This window comes from Cibotium barometz, chromosome 13, assembly GCF_041138505.1.
Source record: "Cibotium barometz isolate CiBa-2024 chromosome 13, ASM4113850v1, whole genome shotgun sequence".
In the NCBI taxonomy this organism is placed as follows: Eukaryota; Viridiplantae; Streptophyta; class Polypodiopsida; order Cyatheales; family Cibotiaceae; genus Cibotium; species Cibotium barometz.
Window position 1 is genome coordinate 44,842,008 of NC_141058.1, and position 27,776 is coordinate 44,869,783.

The 27,776-nt window shown below is 44.2% G+C and overlaps 1 protein-coding gene across 6 annotated transcripts in view; it reads right to left on the reverse strand.

The window, feature by feature from the left end:
* LOC147632726 (E4 SUMO-protein ligase PIAL2-like) overlaps positions 1-27,471 on the reverse strand; it is a 68,191-nt gene extending 40,720 nt beyond the window's left edge. For 4 of the 6 annotated variants that reach the window (XM_086807558.1, XM_086807557.1, XM_086807563.1 and 1 more), the window contains exons 1-2: positions 27,191-27,471; positions 26,395-26,550 (exon numbers count right to left, since the gene is read on the reverse strand). In XM_086807558.1, coding sequence (XP_086663684.1) covers positions 26,395-26,507 — 113 coding nt within the window. In that variant the 5' untranslated portion in view covers positions 26,508-26,550; positions 27,191-27,471. Of the gene's footprint in view, positions 1-26,394; positions 26,551-27,190 lie in introns of those variants that run through there. The other 2 variants (XM_086807561.1, XM_086807559.1) reach the window with 1 other exon arrangement.
* Between the last annotated feature and the right edge of the window lie 305 nt (positions 27,472-27,776).

Here is a 27,776-nt window from a genome sequence, read left to right on the forward strand (position 1 = left end):
TTAGTACTGCTGTACAGTACTTTGGAAGGGCAAAAGAGCACATTTAAGGTGCTGTCCAAAATCTGCAGCAACCAGATTTTGGTGTTTTCATCACATAAAGTGGGAGAAAAGTTGCATTTGTGCTTCCGCAGTGGGAGATAAAGCTTGGGAGAACATTTGTGAGCACTTTGTGTGCTTTGGGTGCAGTGTTTGCACATCTTTTGGTGCAGTGTTTGCACATTTTGCACGGAGTCGGGCATTGACAGGTTGCATTTTGCTATGGCAACCACAGGTGAGAGCTCTTCATTGCTTCACATCAAGAAGCTTGAAGGCTCGCATAACTATGATATTTGGCAAACCCAGTGCTACAATGTGTTGCTCCAGAAAAAGCAGCACAAGCCTATCAAAGAAAGGGGTGTGATGCCCGCTTCTCTTACGGCTGAAGAGTGGGAAGATATGGATGAGCTGGCAAGATCTACTATCATGTTGTCTGTGTCAGACTCATTACTTTTCAGCATTCGTGAAGAGAAGACAGCTTGGGGAATGTGGCAGAGATTGCAGGACTTGTATGCCCAACAAAGTGCCTCAAGCAAAGTGTATTGGTTGAAGAAACTCATAGGCCTTCAGATGAAGGAAGGGGCTTCTATGACAGCCCATCTAAATGAGTTTAATGGTATTGTCAACGAGGTCATCAATCAAAAGTTGGCAATGGACGATGAGTTCAAAGCCACTTTTCTGTTATGCACTTTGCCAGAGAGTTGGGACACATTCAGGACAGCCACTAGCAATTCGCATGCTATGCTGTCATATGCAGATGTTGAGGGTGCTCTTCTTCAAGAAGAGATGAACAGGAAAAACAACTCTGTTGGAAAGTCCAATGCAATGAATGCACGTGGGAGATCCCAGCAAAGGGGGAAAAGCCAAGAAAGGGGAAGGAGCAAGTCTCGCTCCAAAAAGGATTTGGAATGCCATTATTGTGGCAAGAAGGGACACATTAAAAAGCAATGCTACAAATGGAAAAATGATCAAAAAGAAAAGGGAAAAGGCAAAGACAAAGAGAAAGATGAAGCCAAAGATGTAAAGCCAAAGGGCAAAAGTGGAGTCAAGATTGAAGAAATCAATGTGTCACATGCAGGTGGCAGTGAGGATGAGGTCCTCTTCACGTCTTCACTTGATGCCCATTCACTTCTTACAGGTGGTCATGGTATGCACTCATGGATCATTGATTCAGGTGCCTCCTTTCATGTCACAGGTTGCAGAGACTTGTTTGTCAGGTACACTGCTGGCAATGAAGGAGTGGTTTATTTGGGTGATAACCATGCATGCAAAATTCTTGGCAGAGGTGATGTGAGGCTTGTATTTTCAGATGGCTCACAGCTTATGCTCCATGATGTCAGGCATGTGCCTGAGATCAAAAAGAATCTGCTTTCTACTGGACAGCTTGATGATGCTGGTTATGTTACCACATTTGGTAATGGAAAGTGGAAGATTTGTAAGGGCTCACTGGTTGTTGCCAGAGGCTCTAAGGTGGACACTCTTTACTTTATGCATGCAGGTGTTTGTCACCATGCTAATGTAAATGCAACCGAGCTGCCGGAAATCTCTATGTGGCATAGCCGGTTGGGACACATGAGTGTCAAAGGAATGGAGCAATTGTCTCGTTTGGGTTACTTGCCTTCTCTAAAGTTTTCAAGTTTTCAGTTTTGTGAGCATTGTATATATGGTAGGCAACTACAGTGCCCCCACAAGAAAGCTCTTGGACAGAAAGATGCTCAGTTAGAGCTTGTGCATACAGATGTATGTGAGATGCCTCAGCTTTCTTTGGGAGGGGCAAAATATTTTGTGTCTTTTATTGATGATGCCACACGTAAGGTGTGGGTTTATCCTCTTCGTTTGAAGAGTGATACATTCTCAGTGTTTCAGAAGTTTGTTGCTCATGTTGAGAATCAAACTGGCAAAACACTGAAGGCTTTGCGTTCCGACAATGGTGGAGAGTATATGTCCAAACAGTTTCAGGACTTTTGTGATGCTAAAGGCATCAAGAGGGAGCTCTCTACTCCTTATGATCCTCCACAAAACGGGACAGCAGAGAGGATGAACAGGACCATACAGGAGAAGGTCCGTTCTATGTTGTCACATGCTGCATTACCTCATGGTTTTTGGGCTGAAGCTGTTATGACAGCCGTTCACCTTATAAATAGGTCACCTAACACGAGGCTTGGTGGGAAAGTGCCAGAAGAAGTATGGACAGGGAAGCCTCCGTCATACAAGCACTTGAGAGTGTTTGGTTGCGTTGCGTACGTGCACATACGCAGGGAAATGCGCACCAAACTTGATCCTAAGTCTCACAAATGCATATTCCTAGGATATGGTGACAGAGGTGAAATGGGGTATAGACTTTGGGATCCCATGAATAGAAAGATCATACGCAGCAATGATGTCATTTTTGATGAAACATGCATGTATAAGGAGCCTGCAAGGCAACAGCAGCCTGGCAGAGTCATCTTTGATGATGATGGACATCATGGACAACAACAAAGGGCTGTAAATCAGCCATTACAGCAGGAAAACCAGCCCTTAAATGGTGCTGAAAATGGTCCAAATGGACAGCCAGACATGGCAGAAGATATCCCTATGGATATACCACAGTTAGAGGAGATACCGGGCATGATATTTCAGCCTTATGGCATGGAACAGGAGCCACCAATGGGTGATATGCAGGCTGGACAGCAACCTGCAAATGATGGTCATTGGGTACGGAGGTCCACTAGACCCTCCAGAGCCCCTGACAAGTTTGTTCCAGGGGTTGACTACTTGATGCTCACTGACTGTGGGAAGCCCTCATGTTATAAAGAGGTTTTACAGAGGGCAGACAAGGCTCTTTGGGAGCGTGCCATGAAGTCAGAGATGGATTCTCTGCATAAAAATGAAACATGGAAGTTGGTGCATTTGCCTGCAGGCAAGAAGGTTTTGCCATGCAAGTGGGTATACAGGCTCAAAGTTGCATCAGATGCAAAGCCAAGATACAAAGCCAGGTTAGTGGCTAAGGGCTTCAAGCAGGAATATGGTGTGGACTTTGAGGAGATCTTCTCTCCAGTGGTCAAAATGACCACACTTAGAGCTGTGTTGGCTTTGGTTGCGCATGATGATCTGGACTTGATTCAGATGGATGTGAAGACTGCTTTTCTTCACTGTGATCTCCATGAGGAGATATATATGCAGCAGCCAGAGGGTTATGCAGTAAGTGGAAAGGAGAAGCTTGTATGCAAGCTGAAAAAGAGTCTTTATGGGCTCAAACAGGCACCAAGAGAATGGTATCATAAATTTGATACATTCATGAAATCTCAGAAATTCAGGAGAAGTGACATAGATCACTGCTTGTACACCAAGAAAGCTTTGGATGGCAGTCTATTGATTCTCATTTTGTATGTTGATGATATGTTGATTGCCGGGAAATCTCGTAAAGAGATGGATGCTTTGAAGAAGAGGCTGCATGAAACCTTTGATATGAAGGATTTGGGTGATGCAAATCACATCTTGGGTATGCGGATACTTCGGGACAGAAATCAGCATGTGTTGTATTTGTCTCAGAAGGAATACATTGGCAAAGTTTTGCAGAGGTTCAATATGGACGGGGGGAAGAAAGCTAGTACTCCTTTGCCTCCATATGTGAAACTCAGTGCTATGGACAGCCCACAGTCACATACAGACAGGGCTGATATGGCCAAGATTCCGTATGCTTCAGCTTGTGGCAGTCTCATGTATGCCATGGTTGCTACTAGGCCGGACATTGCATTTGCAGTGGGAGTGGTTTCTAGATACATGGCCAACCCTGGCAAGAAGCATTGGGAAGCAGTGAAAGGTGTCATGAGATACCTGAAGGGCACACAGGATATGTGCATTTGTTTTGGCAAACAGGATGCATTAGTGCATGGTTACACGGATTCGGATTATGCCGGTCATCCAGATAACCGGAAGTCTACTACCGGTTATGTGTTTACATTCACAGGAGGTGCTGTGTCATGGATATCCAGGATGCAGAAGTGCACAGCCTTATCTACTACAGAGGCCGAGTATATTGCAGCCACAGAGGCTTGCAAGGAGGCATTATGGCTATCTCGGTTAGTGGTTGATTTGGGCTATACAGGGGATATTCCATTGTTGCATTGTGATAGTCAGAGTGCCATCCAGTTGGCAAAGAACCCTGTCTTTCATGCAAAGACGAAGCATGTGGATGTGAAGTATCACTTCATCAGAGAGGTGATAGAGAACAAGCAAATTCAGCTTGTTAAAATTCATACGGATGACAACCCGGCTGATCTGTTGACGAAGAGTTTGCCTCCGGAGCGGTTTGCTCATTGCAGACACTTGATGGGCATTGGATGAGGCCATTTTCAGCCTTGATATGGCCTTGTATATTATCATGTACATGCTGATTTTTTCTTTTCCTTTACTTAAGGGCACTTTGCCTTTAAGTGGGAGGTTGTTGGGGTAAAGGCATTATGCCCACCCTTATAGTGTGTACAAGCCCATAAGTTATAGTACATAGTACACTTAGTACTTTTAATGTACTAAGTGCACTATGTGTACTAGTGCAATATACATGTGTGATAGGGGAGTCACACACTCATACTGATGAGTTGACTTATCCCCACAACTCTCTCTCTCTCTCTCCCTTGCTTCTCTGTGTATGTCTCCCATGAATGAACTCTAAACCCTAATTCTGGTTTTCTCCCCATCAATTTGCATGTCCACTTATATAGCATAAAGAAATACCTAGATGAATCAAGGAACATGCCCAAATTCACCTTATAAGAAAGTGCAAGGCCTAAGAGGGAGTGAGAGTGGAAGATCATTATCAGTGCCAAGCCCAATCCACTTATATAGCATAAAGATATACCTAGATGAATCAAGGAACATGCCCAAATTCACCTTATAAGAAAGTGCAAGGCCAAAGAGGGAGTGAGAGTGGAAGATCATTATCAGTGCCAAGCCCAAGAGGGAGTGAGAGTAGAAGAAAGAGATGGAGAGATATGGGACAGCACACAAGAGAGCAAGATTGCACAACACAATGATGAACGAATTATAAGCATAAGACTTCCACCACGTATAATGCTTTTATAGGCACCAAGGCCTTATCTTTTGACCTTAAATAAGAGGGTGTTCACACCTAGTGTGTTCACACCACTAAGGACACTTAACCAGACCCCAAACTAACTTTGAAATACCCAACCAGCCCCCCCCCCCCCCTCGGAGTGATGGTGAGTTGCATGCATAACCTTCAATAGTACCGTACTCCAACACAAGCAAAGACCAAACATGGATCCCGTAACTAGCTCAATGGCTCATGAACATGGCTCAATGGCTAAAAGCATGGCTCAGAGGTTCATAAAGCATGGCTTAGTGCAAAGAACTCAGGGGTCAAGTCTTGCCCGAGGGACAAAGATAGCCTACATCAGCATATCCAAAAGGGAATGATGGAGAGGATCTTTTTATAGAAACAAGGCGTTACAAAATCCAAAAGGATCCAAAAATATATAACTCAAATTTTGCAGGACTATCCAAGTAGAGAACCCAAGACTACAAAATAAAAAAGGACTAGAAGTTGAGGAAGAAGCGTCCGCCCTTGATGCCGATGAAGAACCTTTTGCATCATCATTTCGAAGCCAATGTGACTTAGGGCTCATGCATAGTTTTCGAGGAAGATACCATCGACAAAGCCCATGATCTTCAAAAAAATCCAAAAGTTGTAACAATGGGCGTTGTAGTGTCGAAGATCCCACAAGTCATGCACGTGAAGGTGTTCGGCAAATTGCTTCATGAAGGAAGCATAAAATGTGGCCCATGTTGTTGTCGGAGCAACGTTGGTTGAAGTACTTGCTTGTGCGGCTTGTGCCTCCTCCTTGAAGGAAGCAAAACAATGAAAAAGCTTTTGTTCCATTGAAGTTCTTACCAGAGGATCAAAGAAAAAATGCACATAATGTAGATGATGTTGATGGCTTGTGTCTTGCTGATCTGCAACTTCTCCATGGGTATGAAGCGGCTTAGACGAGGCGGCTTAAGGGGACTAGGCAGCAGGACAAAAACGCATCTAAGAGATGCAGAGATGAGGCGGGCAGCAGATCAAAAACGCAAGGATGAAGCATGGGAAGCATGGCGATGGAGTCAACAAGGCTTCAATACCATGGTACCAAGTGTCACCATTTGGCCCCTTCACCATCTTAACCAATGTTTCACACACTGATCAAAGCCAAGGTGTGAACAGGGATTTTCCACAGAAGAAAGCTGAAGCATTTACTGGCAAAGTTTCGCCTGAAAGATGGCTACAGAGCATGAGCAACATAGGATTTTATTTATCAAAGTGACTTATAATGCTTATAAGTCAGTGTGTTCCCACTGTTAAATTTGCAACAATGTGATGAGCTATGGTGGATCAAATGCAAGAATCAACATAATTAGCAAGTGATTAGATGATGATTAAGACGAGATTAGTGAGCAATTAATCTAATAGCTTAATGTAGGCATGGATACTCAAAAACCAGCAATTTCTCATTAGGCCAATGCCTCAATTTATAGGTTTTACATCCACAAGGTGCTAAGTATCTAATCCCACCGATTTCTCCTTGATTTGTGTCACCTCCCCTACATCTAGGGACACCCTTTCCTAGAATCTTTCCACACCCCTATATTCACTCATGCTACCCTTGATTCTCTCATCACTAGATTCTTCTCACCTTTTCACTGCCACCCCCACTCAATTACAGACTCCCTTTTACAATCTCTTGCTAAGGGCTTGTTCCCGCACACACCCATTCACTTGCACATTTCAACACCTCCCCTCAAGTGAATAACTCTAGCACACCTCGACCCTATACCAAGTTTTCCCTACTTGGTAGCCCGCGAGGACCAATGCCTCAAGTCCCTAACTCATAGTTCTTGACACTCTCTCTCTATGTGTCCAAGCTACTACAAGTGCCCGTGACCTTGACTAAAGTGCTCACACATACATCTATCACATGGCCTACATCGTCGGTGGCTCAGAGGTGGTTTTACTCTATTGGGACAGGTACATTGGGTTGTGGGGTTTCTCTTGAAAGAGTGCACACAACGGAAGCAAAGGGGGAACTAGAATGTGCTGAACAGAGATGCAAGAGAGAGAGAGATATGGAGCAAACTATGCTGAATATACTGAAGCAAAACAGTCCCAAGCAATAGACACTACAAGTCTCATAAGTGAGGGAGCAAATATGTACAAGACTCAATGAACAATGAGAGGCGAGCACCTCCTATTTATAGTTGAGGTGAGCTGGCTGACTGGAGCTACTGGACTGGCCGACTGAGAAAATGCCAAAAAGGCTGGGAAAAATCCCAAAAAAATACATAAAAAAGGGATGGCCAGCCCACAAGCAAGGGCCATGCAAAAGGGACTAAATGGACACCATAAATGAGCAAAAACTGGGGATGAATGTGTGCTAACACCCCCTCTCAGCACCAGATGCTGAACAAACTCCGAGAAGCCGAAGAAGTTATCCTCTGTCAAAGACAAAAGAATGCAGCAACAACAGGTACCAAGGAAAGCTCCACAAGCAATCTCCACAACAACTCAACTACAAAAGCAACAGAACAAGCTGCCAGGTACACTCCTCCTCTAGAAGAAAACAACATGTAGGCTACGTCGTGCTACTCCAAATATCGGTGCCAAACCCAAATGTAAACACAGTGCCACAGAAATCCCTAGAAGCCTGTAGCTCCAAGAAGATAATAGCGTCAAAAGAAATAGAGTCCATCTGCTCCAAGAGTAGCCAAATGCTGTAGGATAGCATCCTCCTCGAAGGTCGGCATCCTCCTCGAAGGTCGGCATCGCCAGATGTAAGAACTCAATTGCCCCCTCTGAAAACTGATGTCGGGACTCCACAAGCCCAACCAAATCCAAATCCCAATCCTTCAATCCCTGGAAGTACCACTGTGCCCTAGACACGGTCACAGACACACCTCACCACAATCTAGAATTCTCACACAGAGTAAGAGGAAGAGAAACATTCACTATATAGTTGAGGTGAGCTGGCCGACTAGAGCTGCAAAATTGGCCGACTGGAGCTACTGGACTGGCCAATTGAGAAAATGCCAAAAAGGCTGGGAAAAATCCCAGAAAATTTTATAAAAAAGGAGTGACCAGCCCACAAGCAAGGGCCATGCAAAAGGGACCAAATGGACACCATAAATGAGCAAAAACTGGGAATGAATGTGCTAACATCTCTCTCAGAAAAGATGTCCTGACTCCTCTTCCTTAGGAGTCTCCATGAAGTTTGCCGATGTCGATCCTTCTTTATTTCTGTGCAGGTGAATGGGTGTGTGCAAGAACAAGCCCTTAGCAAGAGACTGTAAAAGGAAGTCTGTAATTGAGTGGGTAATAGTGAAAAGCTGACAAGAATCTACTGATGAGAGAATCAAGGATAGCATAAGTGGATATAGGGGTGTGGAAAGATTCTAGGAAAGGGTGCCCCTAGATGTAGGGGAGGTGACACAAATCAAGGAGAAATCAATGGGATTAGATACTTGGCATCTTGTGGATATAAAACCTATAAATTGAGGCATTGACCTAATGAGAATTTGCTCGTTTTTTAGTATCCATGCCTACATTAAGCTATTAGATTAATTGCTCACTAATCTCGTCTTAATCATCATCTAATCACTTGCTAATTATGTTGATTCTTGCATTTGATCCACCAAAGCTCATCACATTTCTGCAAATTTAACATGGTATCAGAGCCAAGCACTTGCTAATTATGTTGCTTCTTGCATTCGATCCACCACTTTTTAGTCTATTTTCAACTAACCTCTATACCCCCAGCTGGTTGAGGAGCTTCCTCTCCCTCTAGCCTCAACATTGGTCCAAAAGCCTTTAGCCATAGCTAGATAGACTCCCCACGCTTCAGTCCATCAAGCTAGCACGTCAAACTGCCGCTGGGTGAAGCAGAAATTCGCGAAAACACCAACGCTTGTTTTTCTGAGTAAAACAGCAAATTTGCTTTCATGTCTTGGATTTGGGAGCAATGGAGTTAGCCCAAGAGATTTTTGGATGCTCTGAACATGCTGGTGGCCTCAGAATCTTGAAATTCATCAAAGAGAAGCTACATCAAGCCCTGCATCAAATCTGCAAAAGCATTTAATGTTTGATCAAATCTTTTGTTTCTTGGCTTGATGCTCTACTACACTAACTGCTATTGATGCCCTTGAAAGGATTTGAGCTCATTTGAACTCTAAGGTACCAGATCTGGCCTTCCCGTACACTCTATTTTTTGCACACAAAACAAGGAATTATTTCACTAATCAATGATTAATTAACACTAATCATTGCATTTTGGTGTAATTGATGGTTCAGATTTACCATTGGATATCTGATACAGATCTCTATCACTTTAGATTGCTAATTTGGAGACGATTTGATATTCCAACCATTCAATACAAAACAGTTACCCTTGGCTTTATGCAATTTTTGGTGTATTCATGCTTGTAATCAACATTTAACACCAAATTTGAGTTGTAAAAGCATAGACATTGTCCTTGAATCTTGAATTGGATCAAGAGGTAAGACCCTCCCTTCACATCATCATGAGCATTGCACAAGAAATAGCTAAATTTAACGGGGAGCAGTTCCATACATGGCAAACAAAGACCATGTATTTGCTCATATAAGGAAGAACTTGTGGGGATTAGTTGAGGGAAGAGATGAATGTCCAGAGGAGCATGGGAAGGATGAGTGAAAGAGCAGAAATGTGAAAGCATTAGGGCTCATTGCACTTAGCTTAAATGATGAAATCATTCACCACATTGCGGAGATACAACAAGCTAAAGATGCATGGGATGAACTTAACAAATTATTTGGCACTCAAGCAAAGAATTCAAAGATAAATCTGCTAATGCAATTCTACAAATTTGACATGAAGGAAAGTGAACCTCTAACCACACACTTGAATAAATCTGCTAATGCAATTCTACAAACTTGACATGAAGGAAAGTGAACCTCTTACCACACACTTGAAGGAAAGTGAACCTCTAACCACACACTTGAACAAATACAAAAGCATTAAGCAACAACTAGCAATCATTGGGAAGAAGGTAGAAGATGATGACGCACTAGCAGTGCTTCTGAAGAAATCATCATCTAATGACTTGCTAATTATGTTGATTCTTGCATTTGATCCACCATAGCTCATCACATTGAGAGTATGAGAACATTGTGGCAACCTTAACGAATGTACCAGATTTGAAGCTGCATGAGATAGAAGGAGCTCTACTAGAGCAAGAGAACAAGGTCAAAGAGAAGAAGGATTGGACCCAACAACTGGAGAGAAGAAAGCATTCTACACCCAAGGAGGCCTTGCACGAGCACGAGACAAGGGAGGAGGAAGGACCTTCACTTGCCACAACTGTGGGAAGCCAGGACACATGGATAGAGACTGCTACAGCAAACCAAATGAAGTTTGCCGATGTCAATCCTTCTTCATTTGGTTTGCTGTAGCCGTCTCTAGCCATGTGTCCTGGCTTCCCATAGTTGTGGCAAGTGAAGGTCCTTCCTCTTCTCCTACCTCTTCCTCGTTCTCATCCTCATGTAAGGCCTCCTCGAATGTACAATGCTTTCTCCTCTCGAGCTGTTGGATCCAATCTTTTCTTCTCTTTGACCTTGTTCTCTTTCTCTAGTAGAGCTCCTTCTATTTCATGCAGCTTCAAATCTGGTACATTCTTTAGGGTTGCCACAATGTTCTCATACTCTCCCTTGTCCACACTCTTCAGAAGCACTGCTAGTGCCTCATCATCTTCTACCTTCTTCCCAATGGCTGCTAGTTGTTGCTTAATGCTTTTGTATTTGTTCAAGTGTGTGGTTAGAGGTTTACTTTCCTTCATGTCAAGTTTGTAGAATTGCATTAGCAGATTTATCTTTAAATTCTTTGCTTGAGTGCCAAATAATTTGTTAAGTTCATTCCATGCATCTTTAGCTTGTTGCATCCCTGCAATGTGGTGAATGATTTCATCATTTAAGCTAAGTGCAATGAGCCCTAATGCTTTCACATTTCTGCTCTTCCACTCATCCTTGCCATGCTCCTCTGGACATTCATCTCTTCCCTCAACTAGTCCCCCACAGATTCTTCCTCATGAGCAAATACATGGTCTTTGTTTGCCATGTATAGAACTGCTCCCCGTTAAATTTAGCTATTTCTTGTACAGTGCTGCAGTGCTCATGATGATGTGAAGGGGGGTCTTATCTCTTGATCCAATTCAAGATTCAAGGACACTATCTACCCTTTTACAACTCAAATCTGGTGTTGAATGATGATTACAACAGATTTACAAGCATGAATACACCAAAAATTGCATGAAGCCAAGTGTAACTGTTTTATACTGAATGGTTGGGATATCAAACCATGTCCAAATTGCAATCTAAAGTGATAGAGATCTGTATCACATATCCAATGGTAATTTGAACCATCAATTGCACCAAAATACAGTGATTAGTGCTAATTAATCACTAATTAGTGAAATAATATCTTGTTTTGTGTGTAAAAAATAGTGTACGGGGAGACCAGATCTGGTGCCTTAGAGTTCAAATGAGCTCAAATCCTTTCAAGGACATCAATAGCAGTTAGTCTAGTAGAGGATCAAGCCAAGAAACAAAAGATTTGATCAAACATTGAATGCTTAATCTCTATTTTACCAAAGTCACTTGCAGATTTGATGCAGGGCTTGATGTAGCTTCTCCTTGATGAATTTCAAGATTCTGAGGCCACCAGCATGTTCAGAGCATCCAAAAACCCGTTGGGCAAGCTCCATTGCTCCCAATTTTAAGACATGAAAGCAAATCTGCATTTTTACTCAGAAAAACAAGCATTGGCGTTTTCGCGAATTTCTGTTGTACCCAACGGCGGTTTGACATGCTAGCTTGATGGGTTGAAGCATGGGAAGTCTATCTAGCTATGGCTAAAGGCTTTTGGGCTAATGTTGAGACTAGAGGGAGAGGGAGCTCCTCCACCAACTGGGGATGCAAAGGTTAGTTGAAAATAGACTAAAAAGTGTATTAACTCCTAATTATGATTAGTAATGTAATTAGCAAGGTAATTAGGCTCAAAAATCAGATGAATCCTAAGCTTGGCTTTGATACCATGTTAAATTTGCAGAAATGTGATAAGCTATGGTGGATCAAATGCAAGAATCAACATAATTAGCAAGTGATTAGATGATGATTAAGACGAGATTAGTGAGCAATTAATCTAATAGCTTAATGTAGGCATGGATACTCAAAAACCAACAATTTCTCATTAAACCAATGTCTCAATTTATAGGTTTTACATCCACAAGATGCCAAGCATCTAATCCCACTGATTTCTCCTTGATTTGTGCCACCTCCCCTACATCTAGGGACACCTTTTCCTAGAATCTTTCCACAACCCTATATTCACTCATGCTACCCTTGATTCTCTCATCAGCAAATTCTTCTCAGCTTTTCACTGCTACCCATTCAATTACAGACTCCCTTTTAACAGTCTCTTGCTAAGGGGTTGTTCTCGCACACACCCATTCATTTGCACATTTCAACACCCACATCATCAATGAAGGGCTGGAGTTTGCTCTCAAGTCAATTTAAAGTAAAAATATCCAAACACATAATTAACAAGAATTTCTTGGATTAATTGAGTAACTTGGAAAATTAGGTTGGCAAAATTGGAAGCATTGATTTGCTTTTTGAGTCACAAGACAAAGAATTTTTTTTAATATATTTCCACAAGCTTCGGCGATAAGTCCAAGATGCATTACTTCATGTTTTTTCTTCCACGCGACGCTATCGAGTCTACTGTGAGCTTTTGTGTTTAATCTTTAAAGCTTAAAGCTTATAAGCTTTTTTTTAAAGCTTAAAAGCTTATATAAATATATATAAAAAGCTTATATATATATTTTTCAAGCTCCAAAAATTTACAAAAAAATTTCCAAAGCCTCAACAATGTCTTCTATAAATTTTCAGCTCTATAATTGCTCCAAATTTTATTTTTTAAACTCAAAATTTATAGAAATTTTCAGCTCTATAATTGCTCCAAATTTTATTTTTTAAACTCAAAATTTGCTATTTTGAGCTTTCGAAAACCCCAAAAATTACCCAAAAAATTTTTGATTTTTTTCAGCAGTCTCTACAATAGATTGGTCAAATTTCTAGCCACTCTCGGATTTAGCCTCTCCACTTCAAATCGAGGGATTTAAGTGTCGAACTGAAGCTTCCTTTAATGCTTTCGACGCGTTTCTTTATTACGTCAACAAATTTTGAAGGTGTTTAACAACTTACCAAAGTCGACCAACTTTCGATTAGTGAAGTATCGACTTGATACGAGCTATTGCAAATTACGAGTAACAGCTAAGTTAATTCTCTCGCTTATCTCTTTCATATTGTTATAATTTCTATTATTTCTTAATTTCCACCATGGCGAACAATCCTCAAACACCAACTATTCAAGATCCATTAAATGCACTTTAAGCTCAACTCGCCAATGAGCATAATCAAAGAGAAGAATTTCACGCAAGAAAAGAAGAAGGTCGTCTCCCAGATCTAATTCTTCAGATTCTTGAGGAGGATCGCATATGCAAGACAGTCTAAGCTACTCTTCAAGCACACGAAAAAAAGAAGGAAAGCAAGATCATCCACAAAGCTTTCACTATTCAAAATTTTAATGTTAAGAAGAAACCAAAGAGAGAGTACTCCAAATCAAGACTTCTATGACTAGCAAGGTAAGCCTAAAACTCATTCTTATACATTGTTTAATATGAAAAGAAATTTAGAGTCCATAGATAACCTTTTTGCCAAGCAAGAAGGAAAATTTTCTTCTAGGATATGTTTATTGATTTTCTAAAAAGTCAAAGAATAGTGCTTAGTTAAATTCAAATTATTCGTCATAATAGTTTCAATAACTGATATGTACTTTCTAAACGCGGAAGAAAATACATATTAGATCATTTACTTTTAAAACTTCAGTAAACTAACAATGATCACATATGTTTTTCGATTGATCACCGACGGATATATGCCACTTATTGTCATTACAAATTGAGCCCATAGATTTTATTATGCATAAAATTACTTCAATTTATTACAATTATCTTCATCTCAATACCAAGAAAAATTAATGAGTTGTCTGTGAAGGATACTTGTGTTGGTTTCCGTAAAGGATACTCTTTTTAATGTCCGTGATGGATACTTTTAGTGATATTTATCTGTGGACAGATAACTTATCACAATTAAATATTGAGAGGGATTCTATATGTGACGGATACTCTATCCTGACTCTTTTCACTTGCTAAAATTAAATATGCAACTGAGGACAGTTGCAACCCAAGCACAAGGGATGTTACGGTAATTAATTTATTAATTGTTGGATGACCCAACAAGTGAAAAGAATATCTTGGATGCCCAAGCTAAGTTGATTGTGAGTGAATCCGATCAACGGTAACATGTGTGAGACCTACCCAAGCTAAGTTGATTGTGAGTGAATCCGATCAACAGTAACACATATATGTGCGAGTCTAATTGACAATTGTAAGTGAATCCGATCAACTCTATGACACGTGTGACGCGTGTGAAAAGACATTGTGAGTGAATCCAATTAATTATGTTTCACATAGGAGCGAATAATCGAGAGTGAATCTAGATAATGTTTACCACTTGTCGTTATTATTTTTCTGAGTGAATCCAAAGTAATTGTGATCTAACATTGTGGGCTATCTTTGAGTATAGATCATAAGTTCGAGACAACGAAGGTGGACATTGGACGGAATTATCTAGCCATACACATGTGTGCAAAATAATTAATTTTGTATAGTTTGGTTCATTGTACATATATTGGGCAAGGTTTATTTTCAATGAGATACTTTAAAAGCATTGGTCTTGTTAGAAGTCATCTCCTGTCTATTTTTATACACCAGGGCCTTTGTTGTGGGTGTGCCCGCCCTTATGAGGTGTTTTATCATTTTTCCTCACTCCCCGTATTTTTTCCCATTTTCCCATGGTGTGGATGGATGCCACATGGTTGGCAGGAGCCCATGGTGCTGGCCAATTGCACCCCATGGCTGGTCGACCTGCTTTACACAGTCGTGGAGATGCTGGTGGCTGGCCGACTTGCTCCTACAGTCGTGGAGAGCCTCTAGCGCAGGCCGACTGCATCTATGGGGCATATAAATATACCCCATGCTCCCCACCACTTTTGTGTTGTACCCAAGATCTTCTTGTGTATATAGAGCAGAGTTACACGTCTCTATCTCTCTCTCTCTCTTGTGCTGTGATTTTCTGCACTGCATTTTCTCTTGTGTTCCCAGATCTGGTCAACATCTCTGCTGCGTATTCTGACATGGTATGAGAGCCCTAGGCTCTAGATAGTTCTTGGGATTTGTGTGAGCAAGAGGGGGACTGTTGTGTTGCTGATTGGTGGACTGTTTGGGACTGTTCGGGAAGAGGAGAAGCAAGAGGACGGCAGGCTGATTTGCTGGACAGCCACTTGCAGGTGTTAGTTCTTCTTTGTTCCCACCCACCCACCCTTTCAGAGTACATCCCCGCAATGGCAGATCTGTTTGAGATGGCCGAGAGGCATGTGAAGATCCCGACACTTCCCACGTTCCCGGTGGACCGTCAATTGGACGGGAGCAACTACGGCATATGGAAGGTTATGATGGAATATGTTCTTGAGTCTTACGACCTCGCAGATTTCGTTGTTGTTGGGGTTCCACGGCCGGAAGTAGAGGAGGGGTGCACCTGGAGGTGATGGACACCGATGTTTCATTTTCTTCAGGCAGGGAGGAGATTGGAGGACTCTCCACAACGGATACTCGGGAGTGGATAGATAATGGTGCTTCCAGGCACATGACTCCTTCCCGTTCCGGTTTACAGGATCTCTGCAAGCTTTCTGGTCACATTATTACTGGGGATACATCCAGTTCACAGTGAGGGCAGGATGGAGATAGTTCCCGATGGCAGAGGGGAGAAGCATTCCTCCCAGGTGTTGTATGTTCCGTCACTTGGTTTTTTATTTGCATCAGGTTTGCAAGACTGGCGTACAGGTGGAGTTTGATGAGCATTTTGTTGCTCTCCGGGACAAAGCAATAGGCCAGGTGGTTTGGGAAGGCGGAGTGGAGAATGGAGTTTACAAGCTTTCAGCACTCTCTCTCCCAGGTCCTTAGGTTTGTGATGAGTGGCAGTCTGGTAATGGCCACTTAAGTGTGGATACGCTGCACGTACAGGCTTTCCGGTACCAGATGGTGGATAGCTTGCCAGTAGATGGCAGCAGTTCACAGGAACTTTCCGGTACTGATGTTGGTAGTTCTTGTGTTCGTCAGTCAGAGGAAACTGAACACGTAACTTATGCTCTGATGTCTCGTAGTATTTGGGACAAAGAACCTCCTGTAGATGAGGATGTTCTTTCCACGGGACCTTTCGAAAAGCCAAGCAGGTGGCAGTTGATTACTTGCAGAAGGAGGTGGTTTCTCCAGGCTTTGTGGTTCCGGATTCAGAGGGGGTGGTTGACAGGTTTCAGAAGGCCTTGCGTGGTCTTCAGCAGGTTTCCAGGACTTATTTTTGCACCGTAACAGGTGTTGATCCTTGTGAGCAGTGTGATGCCTCTTTGACTCAGAAGTAGAATGGTTCATTGATCTAGTTGATGGACACCAGATTGGACGGGAGCTTCCTGATGCGGCAGTTGAGCTCATGGTTGCGGATGACTCTTTGGGAGGCAGGATTGCGTTTCCTGTGGTTTCTGCGGCATGCGAAGGATCATGGACTCTTGTACACAGGAGGGGGATCGTTGGATGGAGTCCGACCCCACGGTTGGAGTGACTCAGTTTGGGGAGGAGATCCGGATACGAGGAGATCTACTTCAGACCCAAGAGCAGTTTTACGAAGCAGTAAGAGGTAGTCATCTTTTGCCTTGTCGAGGACAGAGGCAAGAGTACCGCGCTGCTTGTGATGCTGCTTGTGAGGTGGTGAGGATGCAGAGGTTGCATTGCAGGTTTGGGCTTCCACTGGAGGAACCCATGGTCATCCAGAGGCACTTTGTTCATGAACAGATCGTTGCTGATGACATCTTGCTAGCGTTCTGTTCGACGGAGGACAGTACGGTGGACCTCTTCACGAAGTCACTATCTCAGGTTTTGCTCCCCCATTGGACTATGGTTCAATTTTGTAAAAGCCCAATTTTAGAAAAGCTATGCTATTTATGGCTCCAAGGACTAAATTTATGAAATATGATTTAAATACACATGTGAGAGAGGAGCCACACGTCGAGAAGGAAGATTACACCCAATCTTGTGTTCTTTGATTTTTATGTTCTTGAGTTTATGCTATGGTGTGGTGCAAAGTCTATGGTTAATTTATTTATTACTTTACTATATTCAAATCTCCATGTACCAAAGGTCCTAGAACATGGGAGGAGACTACTATCCTAGTCCCATCTTATCCAAACACTCCATCATGGTTGGCAACACTTAAAGAGACAGAAAATACCACTCTATGTTGGAACACAGGGCAATCTTCCTTCACATTTGAGGCATGAGCCCTTCTTGATGAGAGCACATGATGAGCCCCGACGGTGCTATCAACTCCTACTGTGGCACTTCTGCACCCACCCACCCCCTTCATCCAAATGCTCCATGGTCCCTTGAAACTCTAGCTCGAAGATGATCCTTGGCCTCACAACTTGACAGTGCCTCCATGTAGGCCATAGATGAGACTGCTATACCATGCCACATGGACCCATCCCATCCAAATCACCTCGGACTCTAGATCATTAGTCTTACAACTTGATAGTGCCTCCTTGGAGGCCATAGAGGAGAATGCTATCCTTTCACCATTAGGATCAAACACCCCATCATGGTGGAAAATACCATCCTGTCCTGGAGCACAAGACAGCATTCCTTCACATTTGAGGCCCATGATTGAAGCACATGATGAGCCCAAAAGGTGCTTCCCGCTCCCATAGTGGCTCTTATAACACACACACCCCACCCCCTACTGAAAATCCAAAAGCTCCATGGTCATTCAAGAATATAATTCATTAGCCTTACACCTTGATAGTGCCTCCATAAGGAAGATTGCGATCTCCATGCCATGTAGACCCATCTCATCCAAACACCCCACGGTGCCTGGAGTTGAAGGGACCACCCTTACTAGCGCATAGGGCAGTCTTCCTTCACATTTGAGGCCACGCCCTTACTTGATGGGAGCACATGATGAGCCCACATGGTGATACTAGCTCCCACTCTGGCTCTTGTACTCCCCACCCCCAACTAAAAAACAAACAAAAAATGTCATTTCCCTTCAAGATCAGCGAGCCATGAAGTTCCCCCTCCCCGCTCCACCCCCTTTCCCCTCATAGCATTCTCCCCCAAGTGATTCGTGAACTTGACACCAAACCTTAAGAAGCTGATCAGTCCCCAACACTAGAGCATAGTTGCAAAGAAATGAGTTTCATACTTATTAAAAAATACGAAACGTTTTGAACATTTCATACCAGTTTTTTCAACCGCTTTTTAAAAATGTTTTTCGGGGGTCATCTGAAAACAGCCCATCCCCTACACAAAAAGAAAAAAAATCACCTGCATCTTGGTTTGATAATGCCTCCATCTGGAGTCACTTGGTCGTGCTGACTTGTGGGTGGAAACTCCCCACAAACGGCCTCCTTGGGCCTTGTGCACCCTTTTTGTGAGGTAGGTGGCATCAATTTCGGCTGATTCAACCTAATTTTGGCACTGCAGCAATTCAAACTTGAATGCTCTCTCATATTGTTTGAGGTTGTAACATGTGCAAAATAATGCATTCTACATGGTTTCCTGAATGTAACAAGTTCAAATTGGGGTTCTACTAGAACCTCAACCCCCCATACGAAACATTTTGAAAAATAAATGAAAAGGTATGAAACGTTTATGGAATGTACTTCATGAAACACCTGGCAACCATGCACCGAAGAGTTACTTTTGTTAAAAAATTTTGCATGCATCTCAAGTGAGGTCGGCCAAATCCATTTGCGGATATATAAGCACCCTAGCTCCATTGTAAAAATTCATCTAATTCATTGCTGTTGTGTTGGTTCGAATACTCTCTCTCTCTCTCTCTACCTCTCTCCCTTAGCGTTTTCTCACTAACGCAATACTACTTCCGCATTGTCAACTTTGACATGGTATCAGAGCCAAGGCACGTCAACGCCTAGGGGACCGGAGCGCGAGGAGAAGGCAGATCTCAGCTACGTTTCTTAGCCGGCAGGAGAGTGATTGATTTGTTGCGTTTTCATCGCGAGAAGCACCCTTGGACCAGCGTTTTTGCTATAAGAGGGGGGCTGATCGGATCTAGCAGCGTTTTCATCGCAGAGAACCCCTTCAAATCTGCGTTTTTCAGCCGGAGGAGTGCTGCTGATTTTCAGCGTGAAGTTGGACGAGATTTGGGCTGCGTTTTTTTTGGAGAGGTGGATCGGATTGACGAAGGAGCTGGGTCTCCCGTGTTCGAGCAAGGACGACAAACTGAATGGCGACAATTATGCGCATTGGAACTTGATCATGAGGCTATGGTTTGGCAGAAAAGGCTTATGGGACATTGTTGATGGCTCGGAGGAACGTCCCCGAAGGGATAGCAATCGGTTCACACGTCTTCAGGAGGAGGAGTTTCTCAAATCTCTTGTGGATTGGGATGCTCACAATGCGAAGGCGATGTCGGCGATTGCAGAATCTCTCACCAAGGGAATTTCCCCTGCCATACAGACTTTGAAGACTGCCAAGGAAATGTGGTCAAAGCTTGCAGGAATGTTTGATCGAGACTCAACAATGCGGGCAGTAACCCTTCTCAGCCAGTTGTTTTCCATCAAGTTTGAAGCCCGGACCTCGATGCAGTCATTTCTAATGAAGGCAAAGGTTATCCATGATCAGTTATCGGCTATGAATAGTGCGTTAACTAGTACCTAGTTAGCTGCCTTGGTTCTTACGAAGTTGCCTGAGGAGTACGAGATGGTCTCGAGGGCATTACGCTTACAAGTCACGAAGGAAAAGCTGGAATTTGATGATCTCAGCTCTTTTCTCATTGAGGAGGAAGCAGTGCTCATTTCCCAAGGCAAGATTCGAGTTCCGAAGGATGTAGAATCGGCACATGCTGCATCGGAATCCAATAAGAAGTCTAGCAGCCGTTGTTATAAGTGCGAAAAGCGAGGGCATTTGGCTCGGGATTGCAAATCCAAAGCTAAAGCTCAAGGCTCGACGAATGACAAAGGCAAAGGCAAAGCTGACGAGGATGACAGTGACAGTGATACTACCAGGGATGATACGGCTTCTGTCGGTGTGGCGAGGACTACACTGGCACATGCTCCAGCATTCTAGCTTGGTGGATGGATGCTACCACGTGCTTCAGCCAGAGAGAGGCATGTGATGTCAGAATATGCAGCGGAAATGATAACCAAACTTGGGTAGACAAGAGCAAGTAGACTGCAGAAAATAAATAGCACAAGAAACACAGAGAGATAGGTGTGTGAACTCTTCTCTATACACAAGATCCCGAGAAAACTGAATGAATGAGTGGTGGGGGCAAGGGGCCTATATATACACCCCTGGGAGAGCAGTCGGCCAGCATAAAAAGTGCCCACGACTGCTGAAAATGTGTCCACGACTGCATAAATGCAGTCGGCCAACAGAGAAGTGCCCACGACTAAGAAACTGCAGTCGGCCAGCAGTCCAGTGGCCCACGACTCATGTGTATGCAGTCGGCCAGCACTGGAGTGCTCCTGGCATCCTCTGGCAACCCTCCCCACCACTAGAAAAAATGGGAAAAAATAGGAAAAAATACGGGGAGTGTGGAAAAATGATAAAACACCTTATACATGGCGGGCACACCCACAACAGAGGCCCTGGTGTATAAATATAGACAGGGGATGACTTCTAACACCCCCTCTCAGCTCCTGGCTGTGAAACCAACCCAAGGGAGCTAGAGTGCCGCCTGAGCGTAGCCTGAGGTAGAGACTTCGTAAAGAGGTCCGCCGCATTGTCCTCCGTCGAACAATAAAGTAGCAAGATGTCACCAGCCAAGATCTTCTCACGTACAAAGTGATACTATATCTCTATATGCTTGGTCCGGGCATGGAAAACCGGGTTTCGAGCAATAGCTATACAACTCTGGTTATCGCACTGGATGACTGTGGGCTCCCTCTGTGGAAACCCAATCTCGCCTAGCAGCCTCCGCAGCCATACAACCTCACAAGCAGCACCACAAGCAGCTAGATACTCTGCCTCTGTCGAAGAAAGGGCAATAGTTGGCTGCCTCTTGCTGCTCCAAGAAACTGCTCCTGAGCCGAGGGTAAAACTATATCCTGAAGTAGATCTCCTCGTGTCTGGATCTCCTCCCCAATCTAAGTCACTCCAACCTTGGAGCTTGACTCCATTCCCTCCCATGTAAAAGAGTCCCAGATCCTTCGTACTCTGCAGATACCGCAAGATCCGCAGAGACTTCAATGGCGTCTGCATAAAAGAGCTCAACAGCCCCACAGAGAAGCTCAAGTCCAATCTGGTGTTCAGCAACCAGATCAATGAACCAACCAACTTCCGGTACTGCAAGGCATCAACTGGCTCACAAGGATCTGTAACGGTTAACTTTGTGTTCGGGTCCATCGGCGAAGTGATAGGCTTGCAGTTCTCCATCCCAAAGGCCTCAAGCAACTCATGAACATACCGCTGCTGAGAGACGCGGTCTTGGAGTCAAGCTTCCCCCTCTGCTTCTTCGGAACATGTACATACGCATCACTCCCAAAGACACTCCCAAAGACACGGAAGTGCGAGACATCGGGTAAAACTGTATCCTGAAGTAGATCTCCTCGTGTCTGGATCTCCTCCCCAATCTAAGTCACTCCAACCTTGGAGCTTGACTCCATTCCCTCCCATGTAAAAGAGTCCCAGATCCTTCGTACTCTGCAGACACCGCAAGATCCGCAGAGACTTCAATGGCGTCTGCATAAAAGAGCTCAACAGCCCCACGGAGAAGCTCAAGTCCAATCTGGTGTTCAGCAACCAGATCAATGAACCAACCAACTTCCGGTACTGCAAGGCATCAACTGGCTCACAAGGATCTGTAACGGTTAACTTTGTGTTCGGGTCCATCGGCGAAGTAATAGGCTTGCAGTTCTCCATCCCAAAGGCCTCAAGCAACTCATGAACATACCGCTGCTGAGAGACGCGGTCTTGGAGTCAAGCTTCCCCCTCTGCTTCTTCGGAATATGTACATACGCATCACTCCAAAAGACACTCCCAAAGACACGGAAGTGCGAGACATCGGGTTTCTTGCCAAAATATGCCTCAAATGGAGTCATATGGGGTACTGAAGTCGTCGGAGAGCAGTTGATGGTATGGACAGCCGTTGCCACAGCCTCGCCCCAAAGTGGACGAGGAAGATCACGATGCTCCAACATGGTCCTCGCCATCTCCACCACAGTCCTGTTCTTGCGTTCAACAACTAAATTCTCCGGAGGCGATCCGGTATTGGCCAATTCCCTTTTGATGCCATGATCTGCACAAAATCTGAAAAATACAGTCGAGGAGAATTCACCTCCTTTGTCAGCCCTGAGAGTCTTGACCTGAAATCCAGACTCTTTCTCCACCATCACGTGCCAATCCTTGAACCGGGCAAACGCTTGGTCCTTCTGGGAAAGAAAGTAGACCCACGTGAATCTAGTACAATCATCAACAAGCAGCATGAAATAGAGAGATCCTCCCAAGGATGGTATCTGCTGTGGTTCACACAAGTCAGTGTGAATCAACTCCAATGGTTTCGAAGCCCGCCTGGAAACCTGCTTCGGAAAGGATTCCCTGTGCTGCTTACCACGTATGCAAGAACTGCAACGTCCTTGACTACTACCAACATCTGGCAAGCCAACCACCATCTGGTCCCGGAAGGCACGCCTCAATGCATCCACATTTAAGTGGCCAAAATGAAAGTGCCACAAATCTCCGACCTGAGAGCCTGTCAATGAGGAGAGTGCAGAGAGCTTGTAGATGCCATTCTCCACACCGCCTGCCCAAACAACTTTGCCAGTCTCACGGTCCCTTAGAGCAACTGAATGCTCCTCAAATTCCACCCGAAAGCCAATCTTGCATACCTCATGCACTGACAGAAGATGAAAACCCAGAGCAGGGACATAAAGAACACGGGAAGCATGCTTGCCCCCCTTGCCATCGGGAATAATCTCCATCCGGCCCTCACTATGTATCGGAATAGTGGAGTTATTGCCAATAATGATACGACTTGACTGCCGTTTCAGATCCAGAAAGAAGTCACGAGATGGAGTCATGTGCCTTGAAGCACCACTGTCGAGAATCCATTCCCGAGTATCCTTCGCGGTGAAGCCAACTGCCTCCTCACTCGAAGATGATTAAGCATCGGAGTCCACCATCTCTAAGTGCACAAATGCCGGAGTCTTTGCAGCTGAGGCTGAGGAATCAGCACTCTTCCCTGTCCGCTTAGGGCACTTCCTCCAGTAGTGGCCTTTCTCGCCACAATCATTACAAGATCTTTCGGCCTTCAACTTCTCTCGTTCTGAATCAGGCTTCTTCTCAGAAGACTTCTCCGGTGAAGCCTTCCCTTTGCCTTTGTTATTCCGGCCTTTCGACCGTTGGCCAGTTAAGGCATCCGAACCTCCGCCATGAGGAGGGTTCATGAAACGTTCCTCCTGGTCCAAGACCATTGGCACAAGCTCCTCCCAAGTAATGGTGCTGAGCCGGCCACTCGTGATCAACGAGGAATAGAAAGCAGAATACTGACCATGCAAGTGGGAAAGCAAAGTGATGGCCATATCTTCAGATGATATCTCTTTCCTAGCTTGTAGGACTTCCTGCTGAAGGGCCTGCAGCTTGTTGATGTGTTCCCGCATCGTCGAAGACTTTGCAGGATTCATAACCCACATCTGCACTTCCAAGGAGATCCTTTTCATGGGGGATACCCTGTTATACAAAGAAGCCAAGTGCTCCCATATGCCTCTCGCCAGCGTCATGTGCTTCACATGATTGATCACTTGTGGTGTGCAATTGAGGAAAATAAACGACCGGACCCTGGTGTTGACACGATCCCACATGTGTGCCTATGCCTCTCGGTCCTTCCTCGTCGATAGTAACTCCCCTTCCTTAGCTTCCGGCCGTGGAACCCCAATGATGATAAAATCAGCAAGGTCATATGACTCCAACACCGACTCCATCATGACCTTCCAGATGCCGTAATTGGACCCGTCCAGCTAACGATCCACTGGGAACGTGGGGAGAGTCGGAATCTTCACGTGCTTCTCAGCCATCTCTAGTAAATCTGCCATCGCGGAGAGTAACCTGAAAGGGTGGATGGGTGGGAAAAAAAATCTGTAAACCTGCAAGTGGCTGTCCAGCCCCTTAGCCCGCCTTCCTCTTGCACCTTCTCTTCCCGTACAGCCCAAAACAGTCCACCAATCAGCAGCCTAACACTCCCCCTCTTGCTCAGAAAAACTCCCAAGATCTATCTCGAGCCTAGGGCTCTGATACCATGTCAGAATATGCAGCGGAAATGATAACCAAACTTGGGTAGACAAGAGCAAGTAGACTGCAGAAAATAAACAGCACAAGAAACACAGAGAGATAGGTGTGTAAACTCTTCTCTATACACAAGACCCAGAGAAAACTGAATGAATGAGTGGTGGGGGCAAGGGGCCCATATATACACCCCTAGGAGAGCAGTCGGCCAGCATAAAAAGTGCCCACGACTGCATAAATGCAGTCGGCTAGCAGAGAAGTGCCCACGACTGAGAAACTGCAGCCGGCCAACAGTCCAGTGGCCCACGACTCATGTGTATGCAGTCGGCCAACACTAGAGTGCTCCTGGCATCCTCTGGCAACCCTCCCCACCACTAGAAAAAATGGAAAAAAATAGGAAAAAATACGGGGAGTGTGGAAAAATGATAAAACACCTTATAAAGGGCAAGTACACCCACAACAGAGGCCCCGGTGTATAAATATAGACAGGAGATGACTTCTAACATGTGAGTGGCAAAGAGGGGAAGTCTGTGCTCTCGTTTTGACGACTTGAACCCGTGTGTCGGAGTTCAATTTCTGGGTGTTTGGATCCGTGTGTCGGAATTCAAAGCACTAGGCATCTGGCAAGGAACCAACATGGCGTATAAAACACTATGGATGTGCTGCAGTCATTCATTGTTGTTTTCGGGATTATGGACAGGGTGTGTACCAAAGTTCATTATCTTGTGGAGTTTTTTGGACGTGATGTGTTCACAGTTCATGAATGGCGATTCTTGGACGTAGTGTGGTCTACAGTTCAATGTTCTTCGAGGCAGTTGGTGCTCAGGATGGCATTTTTGGTGGTGACAAGCTGGTGGTTGCAAATCCGAGGTGTACCTAGTGGTTGGCCACTGCTGGGGTGTCCATGGTAGCTTCTTCATCGACTTGGTATTCCTACTTATGAACACTATGAGCTGCAGAGAGGGTGTTAAAATTTTTTGCATGCATCTCAAGTGAGGTCGGCCAAGTCCATTTGTGGATATATAAGCACCCTAGCTCCATTGTAAAAATTCATCTATTTCATTGCTGTTGTGTTGGTTCGAATACTCTCTCTCTCTCTCTCTCTCTCTCTCTCTCTCTCTCTCTCTCTCTCTCTCTCTAGCGTTTGTGTACCCTCTCTCTCCCTTTTCTCTGCCTACGTTTTCTCTCATCCTCTCTCCCTTAGCGTTTTCTCACTAACGCAATACTGCTTCCGCATTGTCAACTTTGACAACTTTTTGGTTGATTTGTACCAATGTGAGGGAGCTATGATGGTAACTTGTGTACTCAGTTTACAGGGAACTGAAAGCTTACAGCAACTGCTGAGCTGCTGAAAACTTGAGTGAAGGAGCACAACAGAGGCTGTTTGGCTACTAAAGGCAGTGCTGCTAGACTGCAGAACTGCTGGCCAATAAAAGTGAAAAAAGCAAAGCAACAGGTCTCCTATGATCTATGTAGGCTGCCAAAATGCCTCTGGTCACACCACAGTCCCACCTCCTTTTCCTTGGTCACTCCCACCTCATCCTCCTCCCTCCACCTCCACCTCCTCCTACTCCTCCAGCAGCAGAACTACGCTTGCTCAGCTCCATTTCTTCTCTCTATGGACAGTGCATTTGCCTCAAGGTGGTGCATCTCCTTCCAACTTTGCAGGTATGCCTAATTTTGAGAGCGTACATTGGACCTGCATATCTGTTATAACAATGCCTTCTGCTTCTTCATGTTTACCTCATATAGACTAGTTACCTCGTTTGCCGAAGTTTTTTAAAACCTATATAGTCATCCAACAGACTAAAACTTTCTTTTGTTTGATTAGAACTAGACCTTCTTTGTACTTGTTAATTCACAAGAGAGAGCACAGACCTGGCCAGTTGGATGCATGCAGTGGTGAACTCTCTGTAATCTGCTTTAGAGCTGCCTCTGATGCACTTGTAGAGGCGCTCCACAAGGGTACGGGCATTGGAAAATGAAGTCATTCTTGTACAAGCCAGAACTGTGCAGATCAACCTTTTCTATTACCTGCAGCCACCAATCCAAATCTTGTATGTGTGTTAATGCCTGTTTTAAAATCTTCTGAGTGGGTAGTTGTTTGATATATAACCAATTTGCAAAAAAAGAACATTTTTCATGTCATTAATTGTCTGGAAGCATTCAAATTGCTTCCGGAGGGAAAAAGGAACAGTTTTTTGTTTACAATTCAGAAAAAAACTGTGGGTTACTGTCTGGAAGTACCCAAATTACCCCAAAAAACAAAAGAAAAGACAATTCTTGCTACATCAGGAAAAAAATAAACTTTCTATGTGGAATACTATGTGGAAGTGGGGGGAAGGAAGAAGAAACGCGAACTGCCTCTCTCTTTTCTCTCTCTCTCTCTCTCTCTCTCTCTCTCTCTCTCTCTCTCTCTCTCGGGCGGAGGGATATACTGTGTGTTTGATGTCTCTGCGATTATGGAAAAACAAAATACCTAATTTACGAAATTCTCTCTCTCTCTCTCTCTCTCTCTCTCTCTCTCTCTCTCTGGCGGGGGGGTATACTGTGTCTTTGATGTCTGCGATTATGGAAAACAAAATGCCTAATTTACGAAATACTCTCTCTCTCTCTCTCTCTCTCTCTCTCTCTCTCACACACACACACACACACACAAAATACAGTATCTTACCTGTTTCCATAGCCGTCGCATAGAAGCTTCTTCCCGCTTGAAGCCACATTCAAGCTCATTTGCCTGCTGCCAGCATGCTGTTCTTGACAAACCCCCCAAGTCTGAGTGTAAAGGTATGACGCGTTTTTTCAACTCTTCTGATTTATACCTTCGCGGACGTGTGTGTGCACCGTGTACATACCACAAACTTCCCGTTAGGGCAACCTCCTATGTGATGTAGCCTTCACTAACTAATGATGTAGCCTTCACTAACCTCCTATGTGATGTAGCCTTCACTAACTAATGAACCAAAAGAAAGGGGGATTTATAAATAACTTCATAGCCCAAAAAGGTGCATGGACGGACAAGGCTGTTTCCAGACGTTGCCTAAAATTCGGACTCTAGTGATCCTCGATGCAAAATGATGGGTGATGAATATGTGTCCATAGTTTGTAAAAACCCTAAAATTGCACAACTTTCTGGTCATGAGTGCACTTCAGATCCCTAAGTAGCCTACATCCGAGTGAAACCCTTGTAAATGACTAAGAATATGTACTCTTGCATGTGTATGAACTTTCATGTGTGTGCATGTGCACCCACATGTAAG